This window comes from Miscanthus floridulus, chromosome 4, assembly GCF_019320115.1.
Source record: "Miscanthus floridulus cultivar M001 chromosome 4, ASM1932011v1, whole genome shotgun sequence".
Classification (NCBI taxonomy): Eukaryota; Viridiplantae; Streptophyta; class Magnoliopsida; order Poales; family Poaceae; genus Miscanthus; species Miscanthus floridulus.
In genome coordinates this window covers 114,651,358-114,678,200 of record NC_089583.1, presented here as the reverse complement: position 1 = coordinate 114,678,200, position 26,843 = coordinate 114,651,358, and the positions used below count along the sequence as shown (strand labels likewise).

Genomic DNA, 26,843 nt, shown 5'->3' with positions numbered 1-26,843 from the left:
CGTAGTACTGTATGAATGAATGGATGAGGCCATGTTTAGCTCCCAGATTCCAGAATTTGGCACTATCAAAAAGGAAATTCCACGTCACATCAAATTTATGGTACATGTATGGAGTATTAAATGTAGATGAAATAAAAAACTAATTATACAGTTTGATTGTACTTTGCGAGACGAACGTTTTAAGCCTAATTAGCCAATGTTCGGGCAATTGTCACCGAATACAAACGAAATTGCTACAGTGTTCGCCGTCACGTCGAACACTGTACAAACCCCGATTCAGCAGCGAACTAAACGTGGCCTGAGTACGAAGCACTGAGGACGTACTGAGCACGGACCACATCCACAGAAGCTGCTACAAGCTAGCAGTGCACTGCAGCTCTCACAGGCTGGGGTCCGGGCCATGGCGGCGGCAGCAATGCAAGCAGCAGTGGTTTATGGCAGCTTTCATTGCAGCTGCATCAATTCAGTGATCCGTTCGTCCGTCCATCGGCCAAAAGACTTGATTGCCAACCGGCAACCGCCAAGTCCGAGAGCTCCTCCGCCTCTTCCCGGCCGCTCGCCTGCCTGAGTGCCTGCCTGCCTGGCTTCCCAAACAGACCGCAGACGAGACCAGCGGCACGGGCAGAAAGGCGCGCGTCTGCGTCGCCCATCCTCCCTCCAGCAGCCTGTCACGGATGTTGGAGCTAGCCAAACCCAGAAGGACGGTCCAAGGAAGAAGCGTAACAGGAAGCCTAACAGCAAGACATCGGGACCGGAGTGGACCAAATGAGCCCAAGCCCAGCTGCGCTGGTGTATCGCTGTCGAGTGCAGATGTAACAGAATATAGGAGAGGGGAGGAACTCAATTTGGAATTGTCTTGGTTGTTGCCGGAGACGTTGGCGGCGAGCTGCGGCTCGAGGATGGCCGGCGGCAATCTTGCCCACTGGAGCTTGTAGACTCCAGTTACCCAGTTCTAAATAGATTCATCGTAGTAGTATCTAGTTCCACCGTAACATCTGGTATCGGATTCGTTTCGATCCATCCACTTCCACCTCTGTTCACTCTCCGATTCGTTCCAGTCCGCCTCTGATTCGATTTGCCTTGATCGCGACTGTAATCCCCGTCGGCAGAGTTCTGTGATCCACTTTGGTGTTGATCGCGCGAGTTCATAGGTCCGAGCCGAGGTTTGTCGGGTCGGCAATCGAAGCTCTGGCGCACGAACACCGCACCCGCCTCCAAGTCACCATGAAGGTCGAAGATCAACTCGCCCTCATCATCGGCAAGCTCGACGAACAAACCAAGGGAATCAATGAAGGGAACCGCCGTATCAACGAGTTCCAGACTTCCATCGATGATCTCCGTGCGGCGAAGGATGATTTCGAGCGCTGGCGGCCTCAAGTCGACTCCAAGGTGGCGGATATAAGCTCCGGCCTCGACTCCCTTCGGATTCAAGTCGACGCTCTCAAGTCCGCTTCACCGACACCGCCACCTGCGCTCGGCGAGGGTTCTGTGACTCTGTCTTCATCAAGTCGTCGGGATCCGCTCCTCTGGATCCGTCCTGCTCGCAGGCGGCGCACGGGCCGTTAGGCCACGGCGTACACCACAGTTACCGGAGGGATGGTTCGGGGGGCGATGCTACCCTCGAACCACCTCCGATCAAAGGTGAGTCAATTGGTTCCCCTACTGCGTTTCAGTGTTCTAATTGTTCTCAGTTCAATTGCCACCACACTGCCAACTTCCATCATGCTTTTCCCCAACTTGATTTCCCAAAGTTTGATGGCACCAATCCTAAGCTCTGGATTAAACAGTGTGATACTTATTTTGATCTCTATGCTATTCCACCTGAAAAATGGGTCAAATTAGCCACAATCAATTTTAAAGGATCTGCTGCTTTCTGGATGCAAACCATCGAGTTAAACCTTAGGCAGTGCTCTTGGGATGTGTTATGCAAACATGTTGTAGATCATTTTGACAGGGACCAGTTTACTCATTTCATTCGTATGTTCCTTCATGCTAAACAAACTGGCTCTGTCGTAGATTACATTACCCATTTTGATGATCTCATGCACCAATTGCTAGCACATGATACTTTAGTCAATCATGTTCTTCTTACTGGCAAGTTTGTGGATGGCTTGCGTGAGGACATTAGAGCTGTTGTTATGTTACATAGGCCAAAAGACTTGGATACTGCTAGCTCCCTTGCCATATTGCAGGAAGAGGTGCTGAATGGATGCTCTCCAAAAGAATACAAGAAACTGGACTCATACACCCAGTCCAGACACTTGTTAAAGCAAGCCCTGCAACCCAATGCTCATGTAACAAGACCTCCTGATTGGAAGCAATTCGATCAGTCCAAGTCTGATGACCAGCCTAGTAAGCTAGATGATAAGCTGTCTAATCTCATGTCATACCGCAAGGCTAAGGGTCCATGTTTCAAACGTGGAGGTAAATGGAGACCCCAACACAGATGTCCTGCTGCTGTACCCTTACACATGATTGAAGAGGTTTGGCACCTGATAGCTGAAGCAGATGGGGCTTCTCCTGCTGATCCTCAGTCTCAATCTGATTATAATCCTGATGAATTAGTGGCAATATCTGAAACTGCATTCAAGGGTATCAATGTAGTCAGAACTTTGAAGCTCCATGCTTACATTGGTCAACATCAAGCTGTGATTCTAGTAGATTCATGCAGCTCCCACAACTTTATTAGTGAACAAATGGCAGCTAAATTCCAGCCCTGGTCCCCTTTAAGGCAAGGATTATCTGTAAAGGTTGCTGATTGTGCACAGTTACCTTGTACTCATGAACTTGTCAATTGTCCATGGTCAGCTCAAGGAACAATGTTCAATTCAACTTTCAAAATTCTACCACTGCAATGCTATGATGCTATACTTGGGATGGAATGGCTTGAATTATGCAGTCCAATAAATATTGAATGAAAATAGAAGTGGTTGAGCTTTCAGTATCAGGGTATTCAGGTTAAGCTACATGGCATACATGATTCTTCTTGTGTTTCTTCTGAAATCACAGTTCATCAACTCCAAGCTATGACCAAACATGAAGCTGTTTGGGGTATGGTTCAGGTGTACAGTGTGGAACCTGAACAACAGTCATCACCACCATCTCTCCCATTTTAGTTTCAGCAACTGGTGGACAATTTTCAAGAACTTTTTGAAGAACCCAAGGGCATTCCCCCTCTCAGAGCTCTCACACATTCTATTCCACTGCTGCCTGGTGCTCAGCCATTTAGATTGAAGCCATACAGATATACACCTTTTCAGAAGGACGAGATTGAGAAGCAAGTTACACATCTTCTTCAGTCTGGTATGATCCAACAGAGCTCTAGCCCTTTTGCTTCTCCTGCTCTTTTAGTCAAGAAAAAGACAGGAGATTGGCGATTGTGTGTAGACTATAGGAAACTAAATGCCTACACTGTGAAGAACAAATACCCCCTACCCATCATTGAAGAGTTGTTTGAAGAATTACATGGTGCAAATTGGTTTATCACTTTGGATCTTAGATCAGGCTTTCATCAAATCCTTGTCCATCCTGATGATCAGTTTAAAACAGCTTTTCAGACACATCATGGTCATTTTGAGTACATAGCCATGCCATATGGACTAACTGGAGCACCTGCTACCTTTCAAGCTATCATGAATCATATCTTAGCACCTTTGTTGAGGAAATGTGTTGTGGTCTTCATAGATGATATATTAATCTATAGAAGACCTATGCTGAACATATTCTTCATGTTAAACAAGTGTTTCAGCTTCTTCAACAACATCAGTTCAAAGTAAACTGTCAAAGTGTTCTTTTGCCCAACAACAGCTTTATTATTTGGGTCATGTGCTCAGTCCCAATGGGGTTTCCACTGATTCAAGCAAGCTTTCAATTATTCAAAACTGGTCTTCTCCTGCTAATACCAAGGAACTCAGAAGCTTTTTGGGCATTGCTGGTTATTATAGAAGATTTGTTCGAAATTTTGGCATGATAGCTTGACCTCTCAATGATCTGTTGCAGAAGAACACTTTGTTTATATGGACTGAGACAACTGAGCAAGCTTTTCAGTTACTGAAACAGTCATTGATATCTGCACCAGTTCTAACTCTACCAAATTTCAATGAACCTTTTGTGGTGGAAACAGATGCTTCAGATTATGGTATTGGTGCAGTGCTTCAGCAAAATGGTTACCCCATTGCTTTTGTCAGTAAGGCTTTGGGACCCAAGAGACAGGGACTGTCCACTTATGAGAAAGAGAGTCTAGCTATTCTACTAGCTGTTGACCAGTGGAAGGCTTATCTTCAACCCAAAGAATTCATAATTCAAACTGACCAGAAGAGCCTAGTTCACCTTACTAACCAAAGGCTTCACTCTTATTGGTAGAAGAAAGCTATGACTAAGCTCATGGGGTATCAGTACAAGATTATGTACAAGAAGGGTGCTACCATAGAGCTGCCGATGCTCTGTCCAGAGCTCATCATGCTGAACATATCCTATCAGCTATTTCTGTTGCTCAACCCCAGTGGTTGCAATATTTGCAAGATAGTTATACTGCCACTTCTGAAGCTCAAACCCTTTTGTCTGCCCTAGCACTCAAATCTCCTCATGGCCATTATACACTTGTCCAGGGAATTATCAAGTACAAGCAGGCTATCTAGCTTGGTCACTCGGTGGAGTTGCAGGACAAGGTGATACATCAGTTTCATGCCAGTCCTTTGGGTGGACATTCTAGATATTTTGTCACCTTCAATAGAATCAGGAAGCTGTTTTACTGGCCTCAAATGAAACAGTCAGTTCAAAACTTTGTCACTAATTGTCAAGTCTGCCAACAAGCAAAGTCTGAGAGTTCCCTACCCAGGCTTGCTGCAACCCCTTCCTACACCAGATCAAGCATGGAAGGTGGTTACCATGGATTTTATTGAAGGTATTCCTACTTCTTCTCACTACAATTGCATCTTAGTTGTAGTTGATAAGTTTTCTAAGTATGCCCATTTTATTAAGCTCAAGCACCCATTCTCTGCTCTGCAAGTGGCTCAATCTTTTATGGAAAATGTTTACAAATTGCATGGCATGCCCACTGCTATAGTGTTCGACAGAGATAAAGTTTTCACCAGTTTGTTATGAAAGGAATTATTCAAACTGGCTGGTACAGACTTATGTATGTCATCAGCTTATCATCCCCAGAGTGATGGCCAGACAGAGTGCATAGAAGGTTATCTCAGGTGTTTCATTCACTCTTGTCCTTCAGCTTGGTCTCAATGGCTTCATCTTGCAGAATATTGGTATAATACAAGCTACCACTCTGCACTTAAACTCGCTCCTTTTTGAGGTGCTATATGCTCAAACACCAAGACACTTTGGTATTGACCCTGATGAGGACGTTATTGTCCCTGAGTTGGATATATGGATTCAGAGTCGTCATTAATGCTCTTTTGCAGTAATAGCTACAGCGTGTTCAACAACGCATGAAGAACCAAGTTGATAAACACCGTACTGAAAGAAGCTTTCAAGTGGGTGATCAGGTCTGGTTAAAGTTGTAGCCATATGCACAGAGTTCTGTTGCCAACCGTCTGAATCACAAACTCTCTTATCGCTATTTTGGACCCTATGAAGTGGAAGCTAAGATTGGTTCTGTCGCCTACAAATTGAAGTTGCCACCTACCTCTAATGTCCATCCAGTCTTTCATGTGTCCTTACTTAAGAAAGTCACAGGTATGACTGACATTGTCCCTACTCCTCTTCCACCTGAAATACCCAAGCAGCAGATTCCAGAAGCTGCTCTGGATCACCGGGTGTCCACAAGATCAAACCGTCTTCATCGCCAGCTGTTGATTAAATGGACTGGGTTACCACCGGAATTGGCAACATGGGAAGATGAAGATGACATGCTTCTTCGGTTTCCTGATGTCTCGGCTTGGGGACAAGCCACTGCTAAAGGGGGGAGGAGATGTCACGGATGTTGGAGCTAGCCAAACCCAGAAGGACGGCCTAAGGAAGAAGCGTAACAGGAAGCCCAACAGCAAGACATCGGGACTGGAGTGGACCAAATGAGCCCAAGCCCAGCTGCGCTGGTGTATCGCTGTCGAATGCAGTTGTAACAGAATATAGGAGAGGGGAGGAACTCAATTTGGAATTGTCTTGGTTGTTGCTGGAGACGTTAGCGGCGAGCTGCGGCTCGAGAATGGACGGCGACAATCTTGCCCACCGGAGTCTGTAAACTCCAGTTACCTAGTTCTAAATAGATTCATGAGTGAAATGCGCTATGGGTCCTTAAACTTTTCCCCACTTCTCATCTAGGTCTATGAACTTTTTTTTCGCTCATCTGGGTCTATGAACTTTTTCCTACTTCTCACCTAGGTCCATGAACTTTTTTTCGCTTATTCGGGTCCATGAACATTTCCCCACTTCCCACCTAGGTCAACAGCAGCCACAAAATAGATGTATCAAAAAAAAATTAAAACGACTTAAAATATTCAATAAACAGGATTATATGTGGCCCGCTGTAGACCTAGGTGAGAAGTGGGGAAATGTTTATGGACTCGGATGAGCGAAAAAAAGTTCATGGACCTAGGTGAGAAATAGGGAAAAGTTCGTGGACCTAGATGAGCGAAAAAAAAGTTCATAGACTTAGGTGAGAAGTGGGGAAAAGTTTAAGGACCCACATTGCATTTCACTCTAGATTCATCATAGTAGTATCTAGTTCCACCGTAACACAGCCATGCAGGCGCCCTGACGGCCAGACCCAACGGCATTAACGTGAGCCGCTCGATCGTCGCTGTCGCAGCAGTTCATCAGAGCTGGCCCGGTCGCCGCCGCCGAGGAGGGGGTGCCGCGCCCCGGCACGATCTGCTCGCCGGGCTACCTAGCTCGTCCGTCCAGAGACTTGGAGGCATACGGTACGGGCGCGCACAACGCAGATCTGGATTCAGGACTCTGGAGCAGCCAGGGCCAGCCAGCCCAATCCAGATTCTCTGACTTTGTAAACAAAAGTCACAGGTGACTTTCTTGCTGCCGGATGCCATTCATTTAGAATCCAACGGTGGCTGCCCATCTTAGTTCTCTCACTGTAGGCCTGTCCAGCCCAAACGTGAAACCAGCCCAAGTAAAGCCCACTTCATGGACAGGGGAGACAGTTTCAGTAAACAGTCATTTTAGTGCAGAACTAAAATAGGATTCACTTGAATATTTTTAACAGTTCCATGCTAATAAATAACTTCCATCAATAGTCACCACTACAGCATATAATTGTGTACAGTTAGCCAGAGAACTATCAAGGCTAAAAGAACCAAAATAATCTCCATTCATGCAATCCATTAGCACACAGGTGCTCAACAATCATCCCAAAAGACGGAAATGTTCCATATGTGATAGCAGCTACTAAATCAAAGATCTAAAAAAAGATCTTGAACGGCCGGGTCAGAGAATTCAGTACGACCCTGCAAAGGCAAATGAACAGTTAGAAAAGAGAACAGAAATATTGAGAGGTTTGTGGCAAGTGAAGCACATGATTGTGTTGAAGAATCAGATCAAGCACTTCATAATTCCCTGTCACTCGATCTAATGTAATACCCATGCGAACTGGACAACATGTTCTTGTTTCAGCTCGAGGATTTTTTGTGACATGATCTCTCCTGTCTCGTGCTCGACAACCCTCCTTGGCGCACACATATCTACATGAAGTTACCCTTTTATCACATTTACTTTCATTTGTGTACCGTTTTCTGACCTCAAAACCTGCATGACCCCCATAATGTACCCAAAATGACCAAGCATCTTTCAAGTTTCTAAATTTCTGACCAATATAAGGTACCCAAATTGGAGTTGCATTCTCTCTGTATGAAAATAAATGTATGCTTATTATTGCTGCACATCTGGAAGTAAAAAAAAAGGGGATCGAATGTAAGCATATCTTACTTGTCGGGTTGCGCCATTGGATTTGAGTAAAAGTTAAGGGCTCAAAGAACACTGCATAAACAATGAACGTGTTCGAGTGAGTTTTCAGACTTATGAACAAATAATAGTGAGATAGGGAAGATTTTTTTGCTACCCATGGAGAAGCAGTATCACAGCAAGGAAGAGGAAGATGAGACCCCGATCATCACCTAGTTTACAACTCGCCGGTAAGTGCGTCAGTCACCCTCCGCCAACCACAACACCATGCTCAGTCATGGCATGAGCCTGCGCCGCCTTCGCAGGACAACTTCGGACGACGACGACTCCGGCACAACCGGCGCGGCGAGTGGAAGAGACGCGAGCGCGAGCATAACCAGGCACGACGACTGCGGCGGGCGCGACTACTGCGGCCAGGCGCGACGACTGTGGCGGGTGCGAGCACGACCTAGCGGCGGCGGCAACCAGGAACTTTCCGCGCCAAAAGCAGCCTCTGAGCCGTTGGCGTCTCTTAACCAGGAAATGGGCCTCTTACTCGGGCTGTGTTATACGTGTGGGCTGAGCAGGCTGGCAAGGGGAGAGATCAGTGTCCACCAGCCGTTGATTCATGTATGGATGGCATCGGACATGCCTAAAGTCACCTGTGACTTTTGTTCACAGAGTCAGAGAATCTGGATTGCAGCCAGCCAGCCTCGGCCTTCGGGCTTCTGTGCTTGTGGCTGCACGGAGGCTACGCGCCATAATGTAATGGCTTCAATTAAGCATGCGGGCTGTGAGTGATTTGCGAAAACGCCCAATGGCTGTGAGACTGACTATGGGGGAAGGAAGGGAGCAGGGAGCAGGGAGCATGATGAGATGGCGCGAGCAGTTCGCGGTGCGTGTCGTGGCATTTACGCCGCGTTTGACGAATTTGCGCCGTGCGGGGTGTGGTGGACGTTGAATGCCGTGGAAGGACGGCTCGCGTACGAGGGAGGGAGCAGCACGGAGATGGCTCCGGGTTTTTGCCCATCCTTCCGTGCACCGGGTACCAGTACCAGCGCTGCGCTGCGTGCCTGCGCAGCGGTCGAAACACGGGCGCCGCTAGCGCTAGGAAGACAGGCCCCGCACGAGGATACAACGTTTGGTCGCTTTTTCCTCGCCGATGTACTGTGATGTGGATTGTGGGCTGGACGAAAACAAGTACCGATAGCCCACTGGATCTTTGTCACCGATAGACCACTGGATCTGTGTTACGGGGGCCTGTTAAACATCGCCTCGACCACCCCCGCGGCTCGGCGCGTCAGGGCCTTCTGTTCTGATTGATTGTTGCCAATAGAGAGGGTTGGGGTGCTTAGAGGGTTGGATTAAAGAGCAGCGGCGGATCATGGTTAAACACATGTGGGGCCAAAGCTCATTAATTTTAGATCAATTAATACCATTGACATATATAGTTGTAAATTTTATAAGAGAATTTGGAAAAAGCTGTGGAGCCAGAGGAGAATTTTTATTTTTAATCCTTTTTTATTTAATATTTTAATAATAATCGCTCCAATTTTTTTTTTGCGGATTTGACCCTTTTGGTCGCGCCACATGCATTGGTGCGGCAACATATGCCACGTTAGACGGCGTTTTCGACGTGGAAAACGCTGTCACGCCACTCCCGCTGGCGTGACAGTATTGTTCTGTCGCGCTACTGGGAGTGGCGTGACAAGACAAAACCTTTGAAAAATCATAACTCTTTGATACGACACTGGATGAAGATGAAATTTATATGAAAATTGTAGCTCTCGATGAGATCTATAACTTTATAGTTTTGAGTTTTTTTATTTAAGGGCGTTAAGTGTGGCAGAACCGCCTAATCTAATATCTCCCAGGAGTACTTGTCTTCCATTATACACTAAGTACTTAAGAGAGGACACTAAACAACGCAGTTCCGTCGAGCACACCATAAGGAGAACTAGAAAATCCATATTTTTTTCCATCAGGATTATAAATGAGAGAATACAACTTACAACATCCTTAAGCCATTTCTTACATCACTTTATTACAGTAACAGAATATTACCTCAATTGATTATAACAGCGGAATATAACAATGTTATCAGAGTTACAGGGAAAGCAAAGATTAATTTAAAGATATGGTGGGACATTAACGTAGTGGACATTTATATATAAGAGATGCTAGCAGATATTACATCTTTTCTTATCAAAACCTTTAGTGAGGGTTATAAATAAACACTATGGTCGTAGCATGAAGGAATCCTCTCTGAGCCCACCAGGAGGTTTCCACACACAAGAGTCAGCTCTAAGTATCATCCGATCACCTGCAACAGGGGGAATAAAACCCTGAGCACTCGATTATACTCAGCAAGACTTACCCGACAGGAGAAAAATAAAAGACTCCAAGGATATGCAAGGCTTATTTAGCTTGTGGGTTATTGCATATGCGAAAGCATTACTAAACGTGTGTCCTTATATTCCATTTTATTAGCAATCATCATTAATTCATTAACTAACCATTCTATGTAAGCACCTATGCTACTTTCAAGCAGGTAGTAAGCAATCAGAACCATTTTATCACCTTTCAAGTTCTAGTTCTTACTACGGTGCTAGACCATAGCTAAATCGTACCGTCTCATAGAAACGGTGATTCGTGAATCAATGTATCCCAACTGGGTACCCCAAAATATATGCCCCGTTTGTACCCCAGGCATAAACAAGACCAACCCATTCCACTCCTGTCACAGGGTCCAGGTCCCCGTCCAAACTTGGACTCCAAGCCCCACACTTGAGACCCTGTCTCAGTATGGTGCTTAGACCTCCACCTTTTCCCGCCTCTAATCAGTTGGTTCGAAAAGAGCCAAAACCCGCGACAAAAGCGTAACAAGCATTCCCGCTCCCATAAGCAAGTATGTGCTCAGGATAATAAGTCTGTGATCTGACTACCATCCACAGCAACGGACGGTCCTCAATCGACATAGGCAGAACAAATGCAATCCGAGCCTCGCTCGAATGCCTAACCAAGTCCAGATCTAAACTACCATTCCACCCGGTCTCCAATTATTCCCCATATATATTCCATGTGATAGTAATACAATAACAACAATAATATATTTCCTATCTCTCGCGAGTGATAGGTAATCACTCGATTTCTACATGATCTTGACCCACTAGTAGGACTCATAGGACAAGGATATATATATATGCAAGTGGTTTTCATTCAACTCCTTAAAACTTAATGCACAAGCATAAAATAAAGTGCATCATAATAGAGGTTATGCACCGGGGCTTGCCTAGATCAGATATAAACAAAAGTTAGCATTCCATTATGATGACATGATCCCCAAGGCACCATCTTTTCTGCTACTCCAGATGACTCCACGATCCATCGTTGTTCCTATTATAATATACGTAGATGCAACACAGAACGTAATTAACCCCCGGCAACCACAACTCTAAGAACACGATTACGCCTCGCAAGCTAATGAGCTAGGTCTAACGACTAGCATACTAGGCTACGTATCCACGTTGTCAAGTAAGGCTTTGTTTTGGAAAAAAATTTAGTCCTACAATCTCAAGGTGTTTCGAAATTTTATTGATTAAATATATATTTTCAAACTAGGGCTTATTTAGCTACCTTAGCAAACTAATTATTATGGAGCTACAAAAATTACAGTGAGCACCTAATAATATTAGAAATTTACTGCGAACTTTTTAGAGCCAATACTATTACCAATTTATCACAACAATTTCTACAAGTTTATATCTTATAATATTAAGCATTTTAAATTAATTAGATAACTTCTGAAAATATTATAAAACTATATGAATAAAATATACTAATAGATAGATCATAATTTTAAAAATCTAACACAATTTTTGATCAACTACATAAATTTATATTGTATTTACAAGTTTACCTAAGAAACTAAATTAGAAAATACTTTAGAAAACAAAAAGGGCCGGTGGCAAGCATTCGGCCTAGTAGACCCGATGGCCCAGCGCGGGGCGTGGCACACACGCGAGACGGCCCACGGTGGGAGCCCACGCTGGCACTTTAGCAAATAAGCCCTCGGACTTTTCCCGAACCACAACTAGGTACTAATACTATTTCTTCCTTTCTCTGACGAATTCACTTAACCTCTGGATTTTTCCAAATTTCCCTGTACGCACCCTCAATCATCCCATGTATGGCGGCACAGCGAGCGGCGGCACTGGGCGTCCACACCGGCCACCAGAGGCTTGTGCAGACCCATTTTGTGAGGTCGGTCACCATCTACGCCTAAATACGTAAGGATGGTGAAGGGTCGTGATGGCGGACTAGAGGGGGGTGAATAGTCCTTTCTAAAATTAATCGTGTCGGCTAACTAAAACAAGTGCGGAATTATAACTATCGATCTAGCCAAGACTACACCCCTCTATCTATGTTATCTAGCACCTTCCAAAGATACTAATTAAGCAACAAAGGTGCCGGGCTAGCTAGAGCTCGCCTAACCAATTCTAGAAACAATGTCACACAAACCTATGCCACTAGTACTTTAAGCAACAAGAGAGCTCCTATACAAACTAGTAAGCAAAGACACAAAGCTATCTAAGCTTACTAGCAATGCTCAATAATAAAGCAACCAATACCAAATTAGGGAGCGCAATTACTTAGCTACACAAATTAAGCAATATGACTAACAAGTTTACACAAATCAAATTAGCCACGCAAGGGAGCTACTTCTATGCTACACAAGTAAGAAGGTAACTAGTGAGCTACACAAGCTTAACTAAATACAAGAGCAACTACACAAGCACAATATATATAAAAGTAATTATAAGCTTGTGTAACAAGGATGCAAACCAACGAGAAGAACAAGGTTGACACGGTGATTTTTCTCCCAAGGTTCACGTGCTTGCCAACACGCTAGTTCCCGTTGTATCGACCGCTCACTTGGTGGTTCGGCGGCTAATTGGCATCACCCGCCAAGCCCGCACGTCGAGCACCGTAAGAACCTACCCTAAAAGTGAGGGTAGCTCAATGACATGCTTTACTAAAGTTGCTCTTCACGGCTCCCGCGGGGCGAGCATAATGCCCCTCACAAAACTCTTTTCTAGAGCACCGCACAAGCTTCTTGCGGGCTTCAACGGAGACCACCACCAAGTCATCTAGGAGGTGGCAACCTCCAAGAGTAACAAGCACCACTGGCTTGCAACTCGATCATCTAGTGCCACTCGATGTAACCTCATGATGCAATCGCACTAGAATCGCTCTCACACACAATCGGATGATCACTATCAAGCATATGTGAGATGCAGGGCTCCCAAGCACTACTACACAAGCCACCAAGGCTCTAGTGTGCTCCGCTACCGGCCCAAGGCCGAGACCCCTTCTATTTATAGCTCCACGGGCTAAACTAGCCGTTACCCCTTTACTGGACAAAACTCGGGACGACCGGACGCTCCGGTCGTATCGACCGGACGCAGGACCTCAGCGTCCGTTCAACAGATGCTCGCCACATGTCGCCTCCATTCAACCTTAGTCACTTGATCTCAATGGTCAAGTGATGACCGGATGCAGCAGCTCAAAGTGACCGGACGCTGAACCCCAGCGTCCGGTCATTTCTAGTAAGGTACCAGTCGCGACCGGACACGTCCGGTCGGTCACGATCGGACGCAACGTCAGCGTCCGGTCCTTCTCCAACTTTTCTGTGTTGCCTACGTCACCGTATATTAGCTTGACCGGACGCACCCTGCTAGCGTCCGGTCACTTCCAGCGCTAGTGTCCGGTCGAAGACCGACGCCTGCACGCTCTCTACCGCCACTGACCGGACGCAGGACCCCAGCGTCCGGTCACCACGTGACCAGCGTCCGGTCCACTCTAAGAGACCCTATCTTTTCTGTATAGGGCGTCGGTGGCACTGTCGGAGTGTCCGCACTCTACGGGCGGACACTCCACCGATGGAGTTCCTAACCCTTCTCGCCTCCGTTTCATCACCGAGTTGATCCACATCAACTCCAACTTCATCTCCTTTATAAATGTGCCAACACCACCAAGTGTACACCATCATGTGTATGTGTGTTAGCATTTTCATAATCATTTCCCAAAGGATTAGCCACTCAACTTGCCACGCCACTCAATCCTAGCGACGATGCAAAGTTAGATCACTCGAGTGGCACTAGATGACTGATATGCAAATAAGTTTGCCCCTCTTGATAGTACGACCATCTATCCTAAACTCGATCATCAACTTCTCTATACACCTATGACCGGTAAAATGAAATGCCCTAGATTATACCTTTGCCTTACGCATTCCATTCCATCTCCTCCAATGTCGATACAACACATGCACCAACATGATCAACAATGATATGATCCACTTCATATCATCACGTGATCATATTGGTTCATCGATCTTCACCTCACTTGATTTTTACCGTTGCCTTCGTCCATCGGCGCCAAGTCTTGCTCAAGCTTCACCGTCACGCGGTCCATCGCTCCAAAGCCTCCGACTTGCCCTTCACACTTGCAACCGGTTCATCAAGCCAAGTCTTGTTTTGATCTTCTCCACCTTGATCACATGACTCAATGTCATGTCTCATGTGCAATGAGCTCCTTCATCATTATATGTGTGAGCTTTGCAACATCTCCAAACCATTTTCACCTTCACGGCATATATTGCTCACACACATGTACTTGTGGACTAATTACCTGTGTATCTCATATAAACATAATTAGTTCACCTAGGATTGTCACTCAATTACCAAAACCATACAAGGACCTTTTAGATGGGCAGCGGTTAGGGACTTAGAGACGCACTGACGCGTGCTGTAGCTGCAAGCGGCTATCCACGGTGGTGGTGTGCCAGTTCTGACGAGCTAGAGCCGCCAGAGGACTAACGCGTGAGTGAGTGAGCATGAGAAGCTTACAATGAGCTTCCCCGTGGTGATGGTTCGGTCAGAGGTGGTCCGAACATGGCAGGCCACATGCGACTGAGTGGGGCGGTGACGCTCTGCGATGGACACCAGCGCATCACCCCACCAATGATGAGCACCCTGGGCAAAATAGTGTGAGCACTGGATAGAGGAAATCAAGGCGAACTCAGGGTTATGAGCAATTGAACTCTTACCGCTCCAACATGTCTTACCCTCAATCCACATACTATGGCGACGCCCATGGTCGGCGATGAGCAAAACCTAAAATTGGCCATGGCCAGACCACAGCTAGACCCGACGAGAGTGGGGCGTCTATGTAACTCTCCATATTACTCACCGGTACAAGGAATTGAGCTATGAGGGCTTGAGTTGGTGATTATGAAGGGGAGAGGAGAGCAGCACATTGCCATCGCCACGTCGCAGGGAGCGGCCCCGGCCGTGGTGACCCGACCAAGACCCGACAAGGCATGGCAGCACGAGGACACAACTGCACGAGCAAGGGCAAAGGTCGCATTGTTAAATGCTTAGGTGGAGCCTTTAGGGGGTGCCTGTGCGACCATGTGCACGCAACAGCGCTACCTCGCGACATGGCAAGTCACGCCATGGCGCCGAGAGCAGAGCTAGGGTAGGTGGGTTGAGTGGCGGAGGACGAGCGCCGTAGTAATCAAAACAACAAGAGGACAAGGTGTAGCCCTACATGTGCGCTCGGACAGCGCCACGGTCAGTAGCATCCTGCGCACGACGAAGAGCGGCAGCGGCCATGCCTGGTCCAGCGGGCAGTCGACGCCACACGACTGGCCAGCGGGACAACGGTCACGGCCACAGGGTACGCTAGCCAACGCGCGGCGTAGCGCGTGGTAGCAGCGGTCGGCAACAGTGTAGGTAGCCCACGACGGTGCGACACCAAACGCGGTGACCGCGTCCCCGGGCCTGAATGGCCGAACCACGTGCTTGCACGATTTTTGGAGCTCGCCAAACTTCAAACCTAGCTCCGTGGAGGTCCAACCAAAGTTACCAACCTAGGGCCGATACTATCACCTAACTAGCAAAGCAAACTGTGCTCCCAGAGAGCGACCAGAGAGGGAACTAGAAGGATGCTAACATGAGCTCATCGTGCTAAGCACTGCTTCGTGAACAGAGTGCCCATGACATAATCTAGCACACTCCAACGAAATTTGGGCAATTTTTACGAGAGCAACGTGACACCCAACACAACAACCACCTATACCATACCCAAGTACTCACTTTGATGCAATCAACAATATCAAAACATGCAGCTAGTGTTTAAATATTTTTGTTAGGAGTTAAATGACAAAATAGCATTGTCTTACTACTTTTCCCATACTTAGAAAAGTTAAGGTTCAGTTCGAACTAACAGCCATTAACACTTTTGTTATAATTTTTAAAAGGCCTAAACCTTATTAATTTCAAGAGATAATTTCAACCAATAAGCATTTCACACAATAGTCCATATTTTATATTAACCCATAGGAGCAAAACATTTAAGCACTTTTTAATTATTTTGCTCAATATAATTCGCCAAAAATGACACTTTAACTACAATTTCGACTTCTTGCTGATTCAACAAAAAGTTTTATTTAAATTTTAGATTCAATTTTTGAGCTCCCAAAACACTAGTTAACAATATTTATTTTTCAAAAGTTAAAGTTGCAATTCCATCTACTAAACTTGTACTTCAATTTTTATTTAAGTACTAAATACAAGTTATGTTTTATTTTTATTTATAGAAAAAAAATTTGTGCCAAACAATTAAAACTACTTTTCCTATTTTTATGGTTAGGATTTTCATTAGCACATTTATGCACCCAATAAATTAACTTAGATATTTATTTGTTTTTTCTCAACCACAATATTTATTTGATTTTCATTAGCACATTTACGCGGTAAGTTTTAAACTCTTAAATCTAGTGAACTTGTTTTGCTAATCTCTTTTAGATCTTAATCTTGGTGCTAAGCAAGCTCATAACACCAGGGGTGTTATATTAAGGTCCTCAAAAAATAACATAAAATTTGAGCATAATAACCGCGTAAAAGTGCTTGTCGCCTTAGAAAAATTATATATTTTTTGTATGTTGTCAAATAAAGATACTTTTTATATAAAAATTGTAACTCTCAACGAGATCCACAACTTTGTAATTTTAAGTTTTTATATTTTAGATAGTTAAGATGCATGAAAAAATAATATAAATTTTAAGCAGCATAATAATCGGGTACTAGTGCTCGTCGCATTAGAAAAATAATATCGTTTTTATATGATGTCAAATGAATGTACATTTTATATCAAAGTTGCAGTCCTTAGTGAGATCTACAAGTTTATAGTTTTGAGTTTTCATATTTGAGGTCGTTAACATACTCTAAAAACTAATATAAAGTTTTAGCAGCATATTAATCGTGTATCAAAGCTTATCTTTTTAGAAAAAACGTATATTTCTTATTTGTTGTTGCATAAAAATACTTTTTAAATAAAAGTTGTACATCTCATTGAGAGCTCCAACTTTGATATAAAAAGTACCTTCATTTGATATGATACCAAAACAATATTATTTTTCTAATGCGAGAAGCGCTAGTAGACGATTATTATGCTACTGAAATTTAATATTATTTTTTTGGCATCTTAACGACTCCAAATATGAAAACTCAAAACTATAAGGTTATAGATCTCATTGAGAGATTCAACTTTGATGTAAAAAGTATTTTCATTTGACAGCATACGAAAAAAATATTATTTGTCTAATGCAACAAGCACCGGTACACGGTTATTATACTTCTAAAATTTTATATTATTTATTTGAGCATCTAACGTCCTCAAATGAAAAAACTCAAAACAAGAAAGTTGTAGATCTCACCTAGAGCTACAATTTTTATATAAATTTCATCTTGATCCGATGTCGTATCTAAAAGTTATAATTTTTCAAAAATTTGGTCTTGTTATACCACTCTCGGTGGCGCGATAGAAAAATACTGTCACGTCAGCGGAAATGGCGTGACAGCGTTTTCCACGTCGGAAACGCCGTATAATGTGACGGATGTTGTTGCGCCAATGCATGTGGCGTGACAACGTTATTTGGCGTGACCAAAAGAGTCAAATCCGCAAATTTTTTAGAGTGATTATTATTATAATGTTGAATAATAAAGGATTAAAAATTAAAAAAAATCTGGGCCAGATGGCCCCACAGCCAAAGCCTAGATCTACCGCTGTTAAAGAGCACGCATGAGGGTTGCATTAACGTATACCAGCGAAAAAGAAAAGAAAATATGCATGCACGGCTATTGCAATACGATAATGATTAGACCCAGGCGTCCTTCCGGGATCGACCCGCTTGTGCCGCTCGCCTACATCGTGCGCCGCACGCCTCCGCCCACTCTACCTCACTGTTTTTTTCCACCAAATCCATTGCGGCAAGAGATCCAATGGTGGTGGGGACTGTAGCTTCGGCTGTCGGGGCTATGGGGGCTACGTGTCCTTTGTAGAGTCTAGGATACCGACGGCCACACGAAGGGGCCCCTATGGGCCTTGTGGTAGACGGAGCCGATCTGGTCGATGGTGGTGTTGGTCGATGGTGGCGACGGCACAGCTGCCTCCGGTGAACTCCACACGCTGGCGAGCCTCCATTTCGTAAGCAACAAGTAGATATTATGCTTGAAAGCGTATGTTGCAAGCGTAGGTTTCAAGTTGTTGCAGATGTTTCAAAGGTTTGCAAGTTATTCATATGGATGTTGCAAAAGTAGATTGGGATGTTGCATATGTTGCAATGGTTGTGCATGTATGTTGCAAACGTCAATTTCAAATATTTCATCTGTTTTCGACATATGTTGTAAGAGTGTATATCTAGATGTTGCATGTGTTTCACACATATGTTGCAAGTGTTTTATCTGGATGTTAAGTATGTTTGTAATGGTTTCAAGTGCTTTTCCATATGTTTTTGCAAGTGTCTCAGACGTATATTTTAAATGTTTTCACCCATATTCATAGTATGCAAGTGTTGCATCTGGATGTTTTAAAAATAGATCGGGTATTAAATCTTTCTCCTCGCCCTCTGCCACCTCACCTCGGTGTCTTCTCCTCGCTTTTCTGTTGCCTTGCATCCTTCTCAAACTACGGTGGGGGCACTGTGGTGGCTAGTGTATGAGGGTGCCGGGGATGGCTTCGCGGATGCAACTACGCGAGCGCACGTTCTCCCTTCTCTGTTTCGCGTGCAGGGCAGGGATACCGCTTCGTTGTTCTGTTACTACGAGCAGCCTGAGGTCGGGCTCCTGTTGGTGGGCCACGACGCTGGCCCACGGTTTGTGGATTCATTTAATAGTTGGCTCGTGGGAGGTGCGTCTGGACGCGTCCTAGGTGTCAGATGTCTGGGTGCTAGCATCTCCGTTGCAAATACTGCTTCACACACACAAAAACACTTAGTGATCTTAGCTGCCTTGGTTCGATATCTTCACCTTCCTTTCATCGGAGATCTTTTTTTTTGAAGCGGGTGAGCCACACCTCAAAGTCGAACCGCGCCGCCAAGGTCTTCTACCCCACCGCCGCCGTGGAGGTCTTCTACCCCGTCGCTGGAGAGGTCTGCTGCCGCCGCCGCCAGGTTTAATTTCCCTCTACCATGGCTCAGTTTATAGTGCCGCAGCTGTTATCCTAGCCACATCAGTCCATCACCAGTAGCCGTGCTATGCGTGCGCGGTCCGACCCGATGGGCTGCAGTTGGACCGAGCATGCCCATCTGGCCGATGTCCCTAGGCCGAAACTGGCCCATTTAACCTATCCCTTATCATTATGTTTTATTTTTCATTATAAATCTGAAAACTAGTAAATTCCGTATAAATAAAATCAATAAAAATCCAAAAATACCAAATCCATTTTTGGACTCCTCAATAATTGATCTATACAGTGAACTCGTAAAATAGTATGTTTATGTACAGATTGTCAGCTGTAAAAATAAATTAAATCTAGGGCTTAATGTGTTTAATTTATAGAAATAATTTCTGTTATCCAAATGATGTAAAAATTTTATGGTAGCTTATTCATGGTGTGTATGATCTGTGGTAAAAATTTCATGCCTATTCGATGCCAGATGACTGAGTTATTGTTTTCATGGTGAAATGCTTGTTTAATGCTTTTAATATAATCATCATGTATCACCAACGGCGGATCCAAAGGGGGGGGCTGGGGGGGCTCCAGCCCCCCCTAATTTCTTGATTTCAAGCATAATCACTGTAGCAAAAGCTTGATTTCACCATTAAATCTTCATGCAAATCAACATCTCCATTGTTTTAGCCCCCCTTATCCCGCATCATGCATCCGCCACTGTGTATCACATGCATTTATTGCCAGTAAATCATGCGCCCCTGTATGCTTGTTGAATGAGTCGTTTAACCATGCTTATATATCTTCACTAAATCGGAATTATATATACCGCATTAGCTCGATGCATGGTAAGATATTAAGGTGTAAGGCAAGATCTGTAGCTAAAGAGTTTAGCCAAAATATGGAATTATGGTGAAAATTTTCGCCAGTTGCATATGGCCCCGTTCGCTGGTCTGAAACTTGGCTAAAACTGACTGAAAACACTGTTCTGGCTGAATTGTTGTGAGAGAAAAACACTGTTCCGGCTGAAAAAAGAAGCCGAACAAACTAAATATGGGGTAAGCCGAACAGGGCCGTAGATGAGCACGGGGAGAACAATGACCGATATCCTGTGCGGCTGACTCTGATTGGCCAAAATAAAAACTTCTATTTGACAGCGACAAAACAAAAACATGGGGGAGATTTTCTCAAAGGGAGGTAAAAGATTTGCCATGCGTTTTATTTGTGAGAACAAGAAAATAAAAACAAAAGACGACCTAGTCTTTTGACTGAAAACAAAAAATTGGAGAGAAATTTTCAAGGAATGGGATTGACAAATCAAAGCTATATAACCTTAGGCAACTTGAGGGACCGTCCAGCATGTCTTTTTCGCTAGTTAGAAACTGAGACTTTTCAGCCGGGTTATTAAATCGTATTAGAACCATTGGAACTACTACCTTTTTGTGGTTCAAAAGTAATCTGGTGAGCAGCTTGCGAGCGAAGGTGTTGATCGAGTCATCAAAAAGAAAAGGTTGCAGTCAGTGCAGTCGGTGTCAATACTAGTCGTTATTCATTCAGACAACCTAAAATAACATCAGAGTTATCAACTTACGTCGACGTCTAGTGTGGAGAGGTGAGGAACCGTGACCCAGGCCAAGGAAAGCAACGGAACAACCGTACCCCCTTGCTCATGCTCGTTGAGCAAGTCCAGGAGTGCGACCAAATGATGCAGAGCACAGCAACAACGTGCCTGAATCAGAGCCACATGATCCAACTTGAGTACTTGACTGCCCCAGTCGTCTCGTCTGTCCTATATCAAAATAAGCCACCGCTGAAGAAACCTCCACCATATTTAGAACAGCTACTTCGTTACGATCAAAGGGGTGAATCATCAAACTACAGAAAGAATATCAGATATTACAATTCAATGTTCTCGTTCACTTCCATGGGCGGCCACATAGATCATGAGATAAATAGACAAGGTGGTGGACCTTACGTCTTTCGCTTGAAGCTTGGATTGAGACCTGTCCAATGGTTCTTCACCATCTTGCTAATAGCCACATGCTTCCACGCCAAACCATGCACATGTTCCAGCAGCTCCTACCAGGATCGGAGGGCAAGGTACATCTGGAACACTACTTTCCAGCAGATGAACCAGGGCCTTCTGTTCCACCGCGACAACGAATCGGTCACCTTACAACCAGGCAGCCTGGGCTACTACATGGGGAATTCCTCTCAGCTAGGGTTCAACTTGACAGATCCTGGCTGGTTTGTCATCCCTAAATGGTTTGATCCATGGAAAACGAGCCGTGGCGATGATAGGATCGACTTGCAGGAAGCATCCTTCAGCATCGTCTTCACGTTGAGCGTAGTAAGCACTCCCCTGTTATTTGACATCCTTCCCAGACTTGAACCCTCACCCACTGACGCTGGGGGTTTTAGACCCTTTAGCTATGAGCCTGTCAAGATAGAGGTATTGGACAGCACAACATTTCATTCTGGAAGAACTATCCGGGTTACAACTAAGTTTCAGCTACCCGAGGAAGACGACCCTAATCCAGCGAGATATAGCGTGTGCATCAATTACGACCATGATGCGCACAACCTCTCTGTCTACCTAGTCCATGATGCAGATGCAGGAACAGATGTGCCCGCCGCCACCATGCAGCTCGATGCCGGAGACACCCTGACTCCAGATGCCTTGCTCTTCGCCATTTCATCCTCCATGGGGCAGCTCTTGCAGCTACACACCTGGAACTTCACCATCGAGGTCCCGGTGACTGAACAGTCACAAGGGCCTAATACTGCCACCATAGTGTCTTCTGTTGTCGGATCAGCAGGTGCTACAGCCGCTATTGCTGCCGTTGTGTACTTCTACTTGAACTCCAAGTACAGGAGGTGGAAGAAAGACCTTGACAAGCTCGCCAAGACCATGCAGAGCCTCCCCGGTGTGCCTATGCAGGTTGACTTTGCTGACATAAAAAAGGCCACCAACAACTTCCACGAGACCATGAGGCTAGGCCAAGGCGGATTCGGCACAGTTTACAGGTGCAAACTTCCTGCGCCAAAGAAGGGAGAGCTCATAGAGGTTGCCGTCAAGAAGTTCACTCGGGCTGATAACCGGGGATATGAAGACTTCCTTGCCGAGGTTAGCATCATCAACCGCCTCCGCCACAAAAATATCGTTCCTCTCGTCGGTAAGCCTCCTTGTGCTATATATTCTTCAGTGTGATAATATGTTCTTGTTTTGTCAGCATGTCTGAAAAATGTAGCAATTAAAAAATCATCTAATGTTCTTTTTTTAATTTGCATGTAATTTACGTCGGCAAACATAATCAGGATGGTCTTACAATAAAGGAGAGCCCATTCTTATCTATGAGTACATGCCCAATGGTAGCTTGGACCAACATCTGTTCCGTAGGAGCGGTGATGAGCAACGGCAAGCTACTTGTATGAGCCAATGGGGCACTCGCTACAACCTGGTCAAGGATATTGCGACCGGGCTACAGTACGTTCACCATGAGTATGAGCCTATGGTGCTCCACCGCGACATCAAGGCGAGCAACATCATGGTCGATTTCACCTTCCAAGGACGGCTTGGAGACTTTGGGCTCGCCTGCGTATTGGCCAATGGCAAGGACTCCTACACTGACTATGGCGCCCCTGGGACCCTTGGCTTCAGGGCACCAGAGTATGTGTACAACGGCAAGGCCACTAGGAAGACAGACATCTTTGCCTTTGGAGTGCTCGTCCTTGAGATTGTTACAGGAAAGAGGGCAGTTGGCAAAGATGTGCAGTTTGGACATGTTACAGACTGGGTCTGGAAACTTCATGCGGAGGGCAACCTACTTGCTGCTGTTGATGTTGTGCTCACCACCACCAGTGAGTTCGATGCCGATGAGGCCATACGGCTACTGCAGCTTGGCATGGCGTGCAGTAGCCCGAACCCATCTGATCGGCCAAGCATGGCGGATGCGGTGCAGATCATCAGCAAGTCAGTGCCGCCACCAGACATCCCTCTTTCCAAGCCACAGCTCGTGTGGCCACCAGAAGGGTGGGGGGACCCATCATCGACCTCCAATTATAGCACGTCGTCCACTAGTAACTTCAACACCACCTCGACATTCATGGTTGAGATGACGGTGGGCACAGAACACATCTCCTGAACATGAAGTCATGAACACGGTAGATTCACCGGTTATCCCAGAAGGAAGAAGATCTTAGCAGGAGCCCGTCTCCGTCTATCACTCTTGAACATGCCTTGATCCACAGCTGAGCTCTACTGACGAAACCACAATGCATGTGCATATGTGCTCCATTGTGTTGTACTGGTGTGCGACTTTTTTTCTAAATATATTTGTATTCTTTGTTGGTACCACAGTTAGTTCACTAGCTACTAATTAGTATGTAGATAGTAGTACAGTCATGGTTTGTAGCAATAATATGTTTAGTTAGTGAGAACAGAATAGGTTGGTACCATTGACGAGATATATATCAGATCACCTGGATGATCGCCAACCACAGTCCCTCTGTTTGCCGTGATCAATGACTCCAAGCCAAACATGATATGAAAGCCTTGACTGTGGCATTTCGTCGAGCACATGATTGGTTGGAAGTTCGGAACCGAGTCTGGACAAAAAAGGGCAAGGGGGAAAATGCTTAGAGAAGTGTTTACGAAGGCAGAGAGGCGGGAATCGGGAGAGTGCGGGCCGTGTGAAGTATGAGAGGGAGACCTGCCAATGGGATCGGAAGGTCCGGCCCCGCGAGAGCCGGTCAGCCAGGCGGCCCGGACCCAGGCCACCGGCGCCGGTCGCGGGGGAGGCAATGAGCTTCGTCCCCCGTCATCGTTCTCATCAAGGCCAGGCGGCCGCACCATCACGCGCGCCGGCGCCGGAGCCGGCGCCGCCGCAGCCAGAAGGTCCCATCGCGCGGCGGGGGCAGCGTTGATCTATCGCCGAAGGCGTTTTCCTCGCGCGCGTCCTTGCTACTGTGGTCATTTTTTTCTGGCCCAAGTCATCGTCGCTCGCCGACGCCATGAGGAACTACTGGCCCATGACGATTTGTATTCGTTTGTTCATTTTGTTTCTTTATTACTGATGCTAGATTTATTTCTCTTTTATTTTTTTTTTCGCATGGACAACGCTACGTTTTCCCTTTTCTTATTTATTTTGATATATAATTTTTTTTCATTTCTAAAGTACTTAGGTGTGTACCAATCATGTTAGAATTTTTACCGTGAATTTGGAATTGTTTCGAGCCTTAGAACAATTTCTAGCCAAGCTGAACATTCTCCCCATTAAAAGAGAACATGTTTTCTTTTAAGACGGAATAGTTTTGTCCTTAAGTTGGTAATAAAATTTTGTTTTAAATCTACAATATTTCTCATGTCTTTTATACTTTTCTCTCTTCCTGTTTCGAACATTATTACTTATTGTTTCTTTATATATATACAGCTTGTTCTTTTGTTATCATTCTTTGGTTCCCCCGCCGCGGAATTTGGAATTGTTTCGAGCCTTAAAGTTGGTAATAAACGAAATGAAAGCTATTTGTTTCTAATGCCATGACCATTTATTTTTCAAATATGGAGCATTTTCATGTGAACCTATAACATTTATTTTCATGTGAACCTATAACATTTCTTTTCACCACGGTCGCGGAGGAATGTTCGTCTTCATAGAACTCCGTTTCTTCGCAAGCTTCTGTTTCTACTAGAGGACGATTAAGGCCCCGTTTAGATTTAAAAAAATTTGGATTTTGGCTATTGTAGCACTTTCGTTTGTATTTGACAATTAGTGTCTAATTATGGACTAATTAGGTTCAAAAGTTTCGTCTCACAATTTCTCACCCAACTGTGCAATTAGTTTTTTTTCGTCTACATTTAGTACGTCATGCATGTGCCGCAAGATTCGATGTGATGAGTACTGCGTAAATTTTTTTAAATCTAAACAGACCCTAAAAACAATATCTACATGTCGTTTTTCGATGGACGAATTTATGAGATGAGACACGGGTCGGGGAGAAGAAGATACAACACGTACTGTGCAGTGTTCTGTACGTGGCATATGAAAGCACTGGAGCAAAGTGCAGAGAGAGGACAGGGGAGGCGACGCAATGGTGACGGACCACACAGTGCACAGAAGCTGCCACAAGCTATTAGTGCATTGCAGCTCTCACAGGCAGGGGTCATTGGCGGCGGCAGTGGTATATGGTAGCTTTCATTGCAGCTGCATCAATTCAGAGTGATCCGTTCGCCCGTCCATCGGCCAAAAGACTTGATTGCCAACCGCCAAGTACGAGAGCTCCTCCGCTCCTGCCCGCCCGCGGCCAGCCGCCCCCCGAGTGCCTCTGTGCCTGGCCTCCCAAAGAGGCAGACGAGAGCAGCGGCACGGGCTGCGTCGGCGTCGCCCATCCTCCCTCCTGAGGCCATGCAGGCGCCCCCCAGACCCCAGCGGCATTAACGCGAGCCGCTCGATCTCGATCGTCGCTGTCGCGGCAGTTCATCAGAGCTGGCCCGGTCGCCGCCGCCGGGGAGGGGTGCCGCGCCCGCGCCCCGGCACCATCTGCTCGCCGAGCTACCTAGCTAGCTCGTCCGTCCACCAGAGACTTGTGTGGCGTCAGCATGTGGAGCCTGGAGAAGGAGAAGCCAGCCCAGCCTCGGCCCTCGGCCCTCGGCCCTCGGGGTTCTCTGCTTGGCTGCACCTAGGCTACGCGCCATAATGTACTGCACTCAGAAATGGCTTCAGTTAAGCATTGCGTGGCTGACTGTGAGTTGTAGTATGGTATGGGGGAAGGAAAGGGAGATGAGATGGCGCGAGCAGTTCGTGGTGCGTGTCGTGGCATTTACGCCGCGTTTGACGAATTTGCGCCGTGCGGGGTGTGGACGTTGAATGCCGTGGAAGCGTGGCTCGCGGACGAGGGAGCAACACGGAGATCGCTCCGGGTTTTTGCCCATCCTCCCGCCGTGCGCCGGGTACGTTCCGTAGCAGCGCTGCCCTGCGCAGGGGACAGTGGTCGGACTCGGACACAAGAGAAGAGACGCCGAAGCACGGGCGCCGCTAGCGCTAGGAGGAGTGCCGGCCCGCACGAGGATAGACCATAGACGTTTGGTCAACTTTTTTTTTCTTCTCAAAATGGTGGGCCGGACTGCATCTGTGTCACGCGGGCCTCATACTAAACATCGCCTCGGCCATCCCGCGGCTCGTCGTCACTCGTCAGGACCTTTTCTCTTTGCAGAATGATACAGTTCTTGATACATACATACATACATACAATTGAAATGGATGAACAGTGCGGTTACTTAATGGATCTACGAATTGATCAACAATTAATACACGCAAAATCAACCTTCGAAACCTGTCCCTGAAAAGAAAACGTACAAGACAAGAGAGGCACCACATGCATACATGGCCATCGTAAATACTGTCTCACACGCACAAATACTCCAAATTAGCACAGACGCACGCGCGCACACATGATCTCACAACGCGCTGCCTGCTGGC

The 26,843-nt window shown here is 45.8% G+C and overlaps 1 protein-coding gene and 1 long non-coding RNA gene across 2 annotated transcripts; both read left to right on the top strand.

Moving 5' to 3' along the window:
• Positions 1-337: 337 nt before the first annotated feature.
• Positions 338-6,183, top strand: LOC136550413 (uncharacterized). The gene is made up of 2 exons (XR_010782273.1): positions 338-4,903; positions 4,981-6,183. It is a non-coding gene; the product is annotated as an uncharacterized lncRNA (long non-coding RNA).
• A 14,954-nt stretch (positions 6,184-21,137) lies between these two features.
• Positions 21,138-23,867, top strand: LOC136552724 (L-type lectin-domain containing receptor kinase IX.1-like). The gene is made up of 2 exons (XM_066544287.1): positions 21,138-22,541; positions 22,684-23,867. Exons 1-2 carry the CDS (start codon positions 21,272-21,274, stop codon positions 23,508-23,510), a joined length of 2,097 nt encoding a protein of 698 aa, XP_066400384.1. The 5' UTR covers positions 21,138-21,271; the 3' UTR covers positions 23,511-23,867.
• The last annotated feature ends 2,976 nt before the right edge of the window (positions 23,868-26,843 follow it).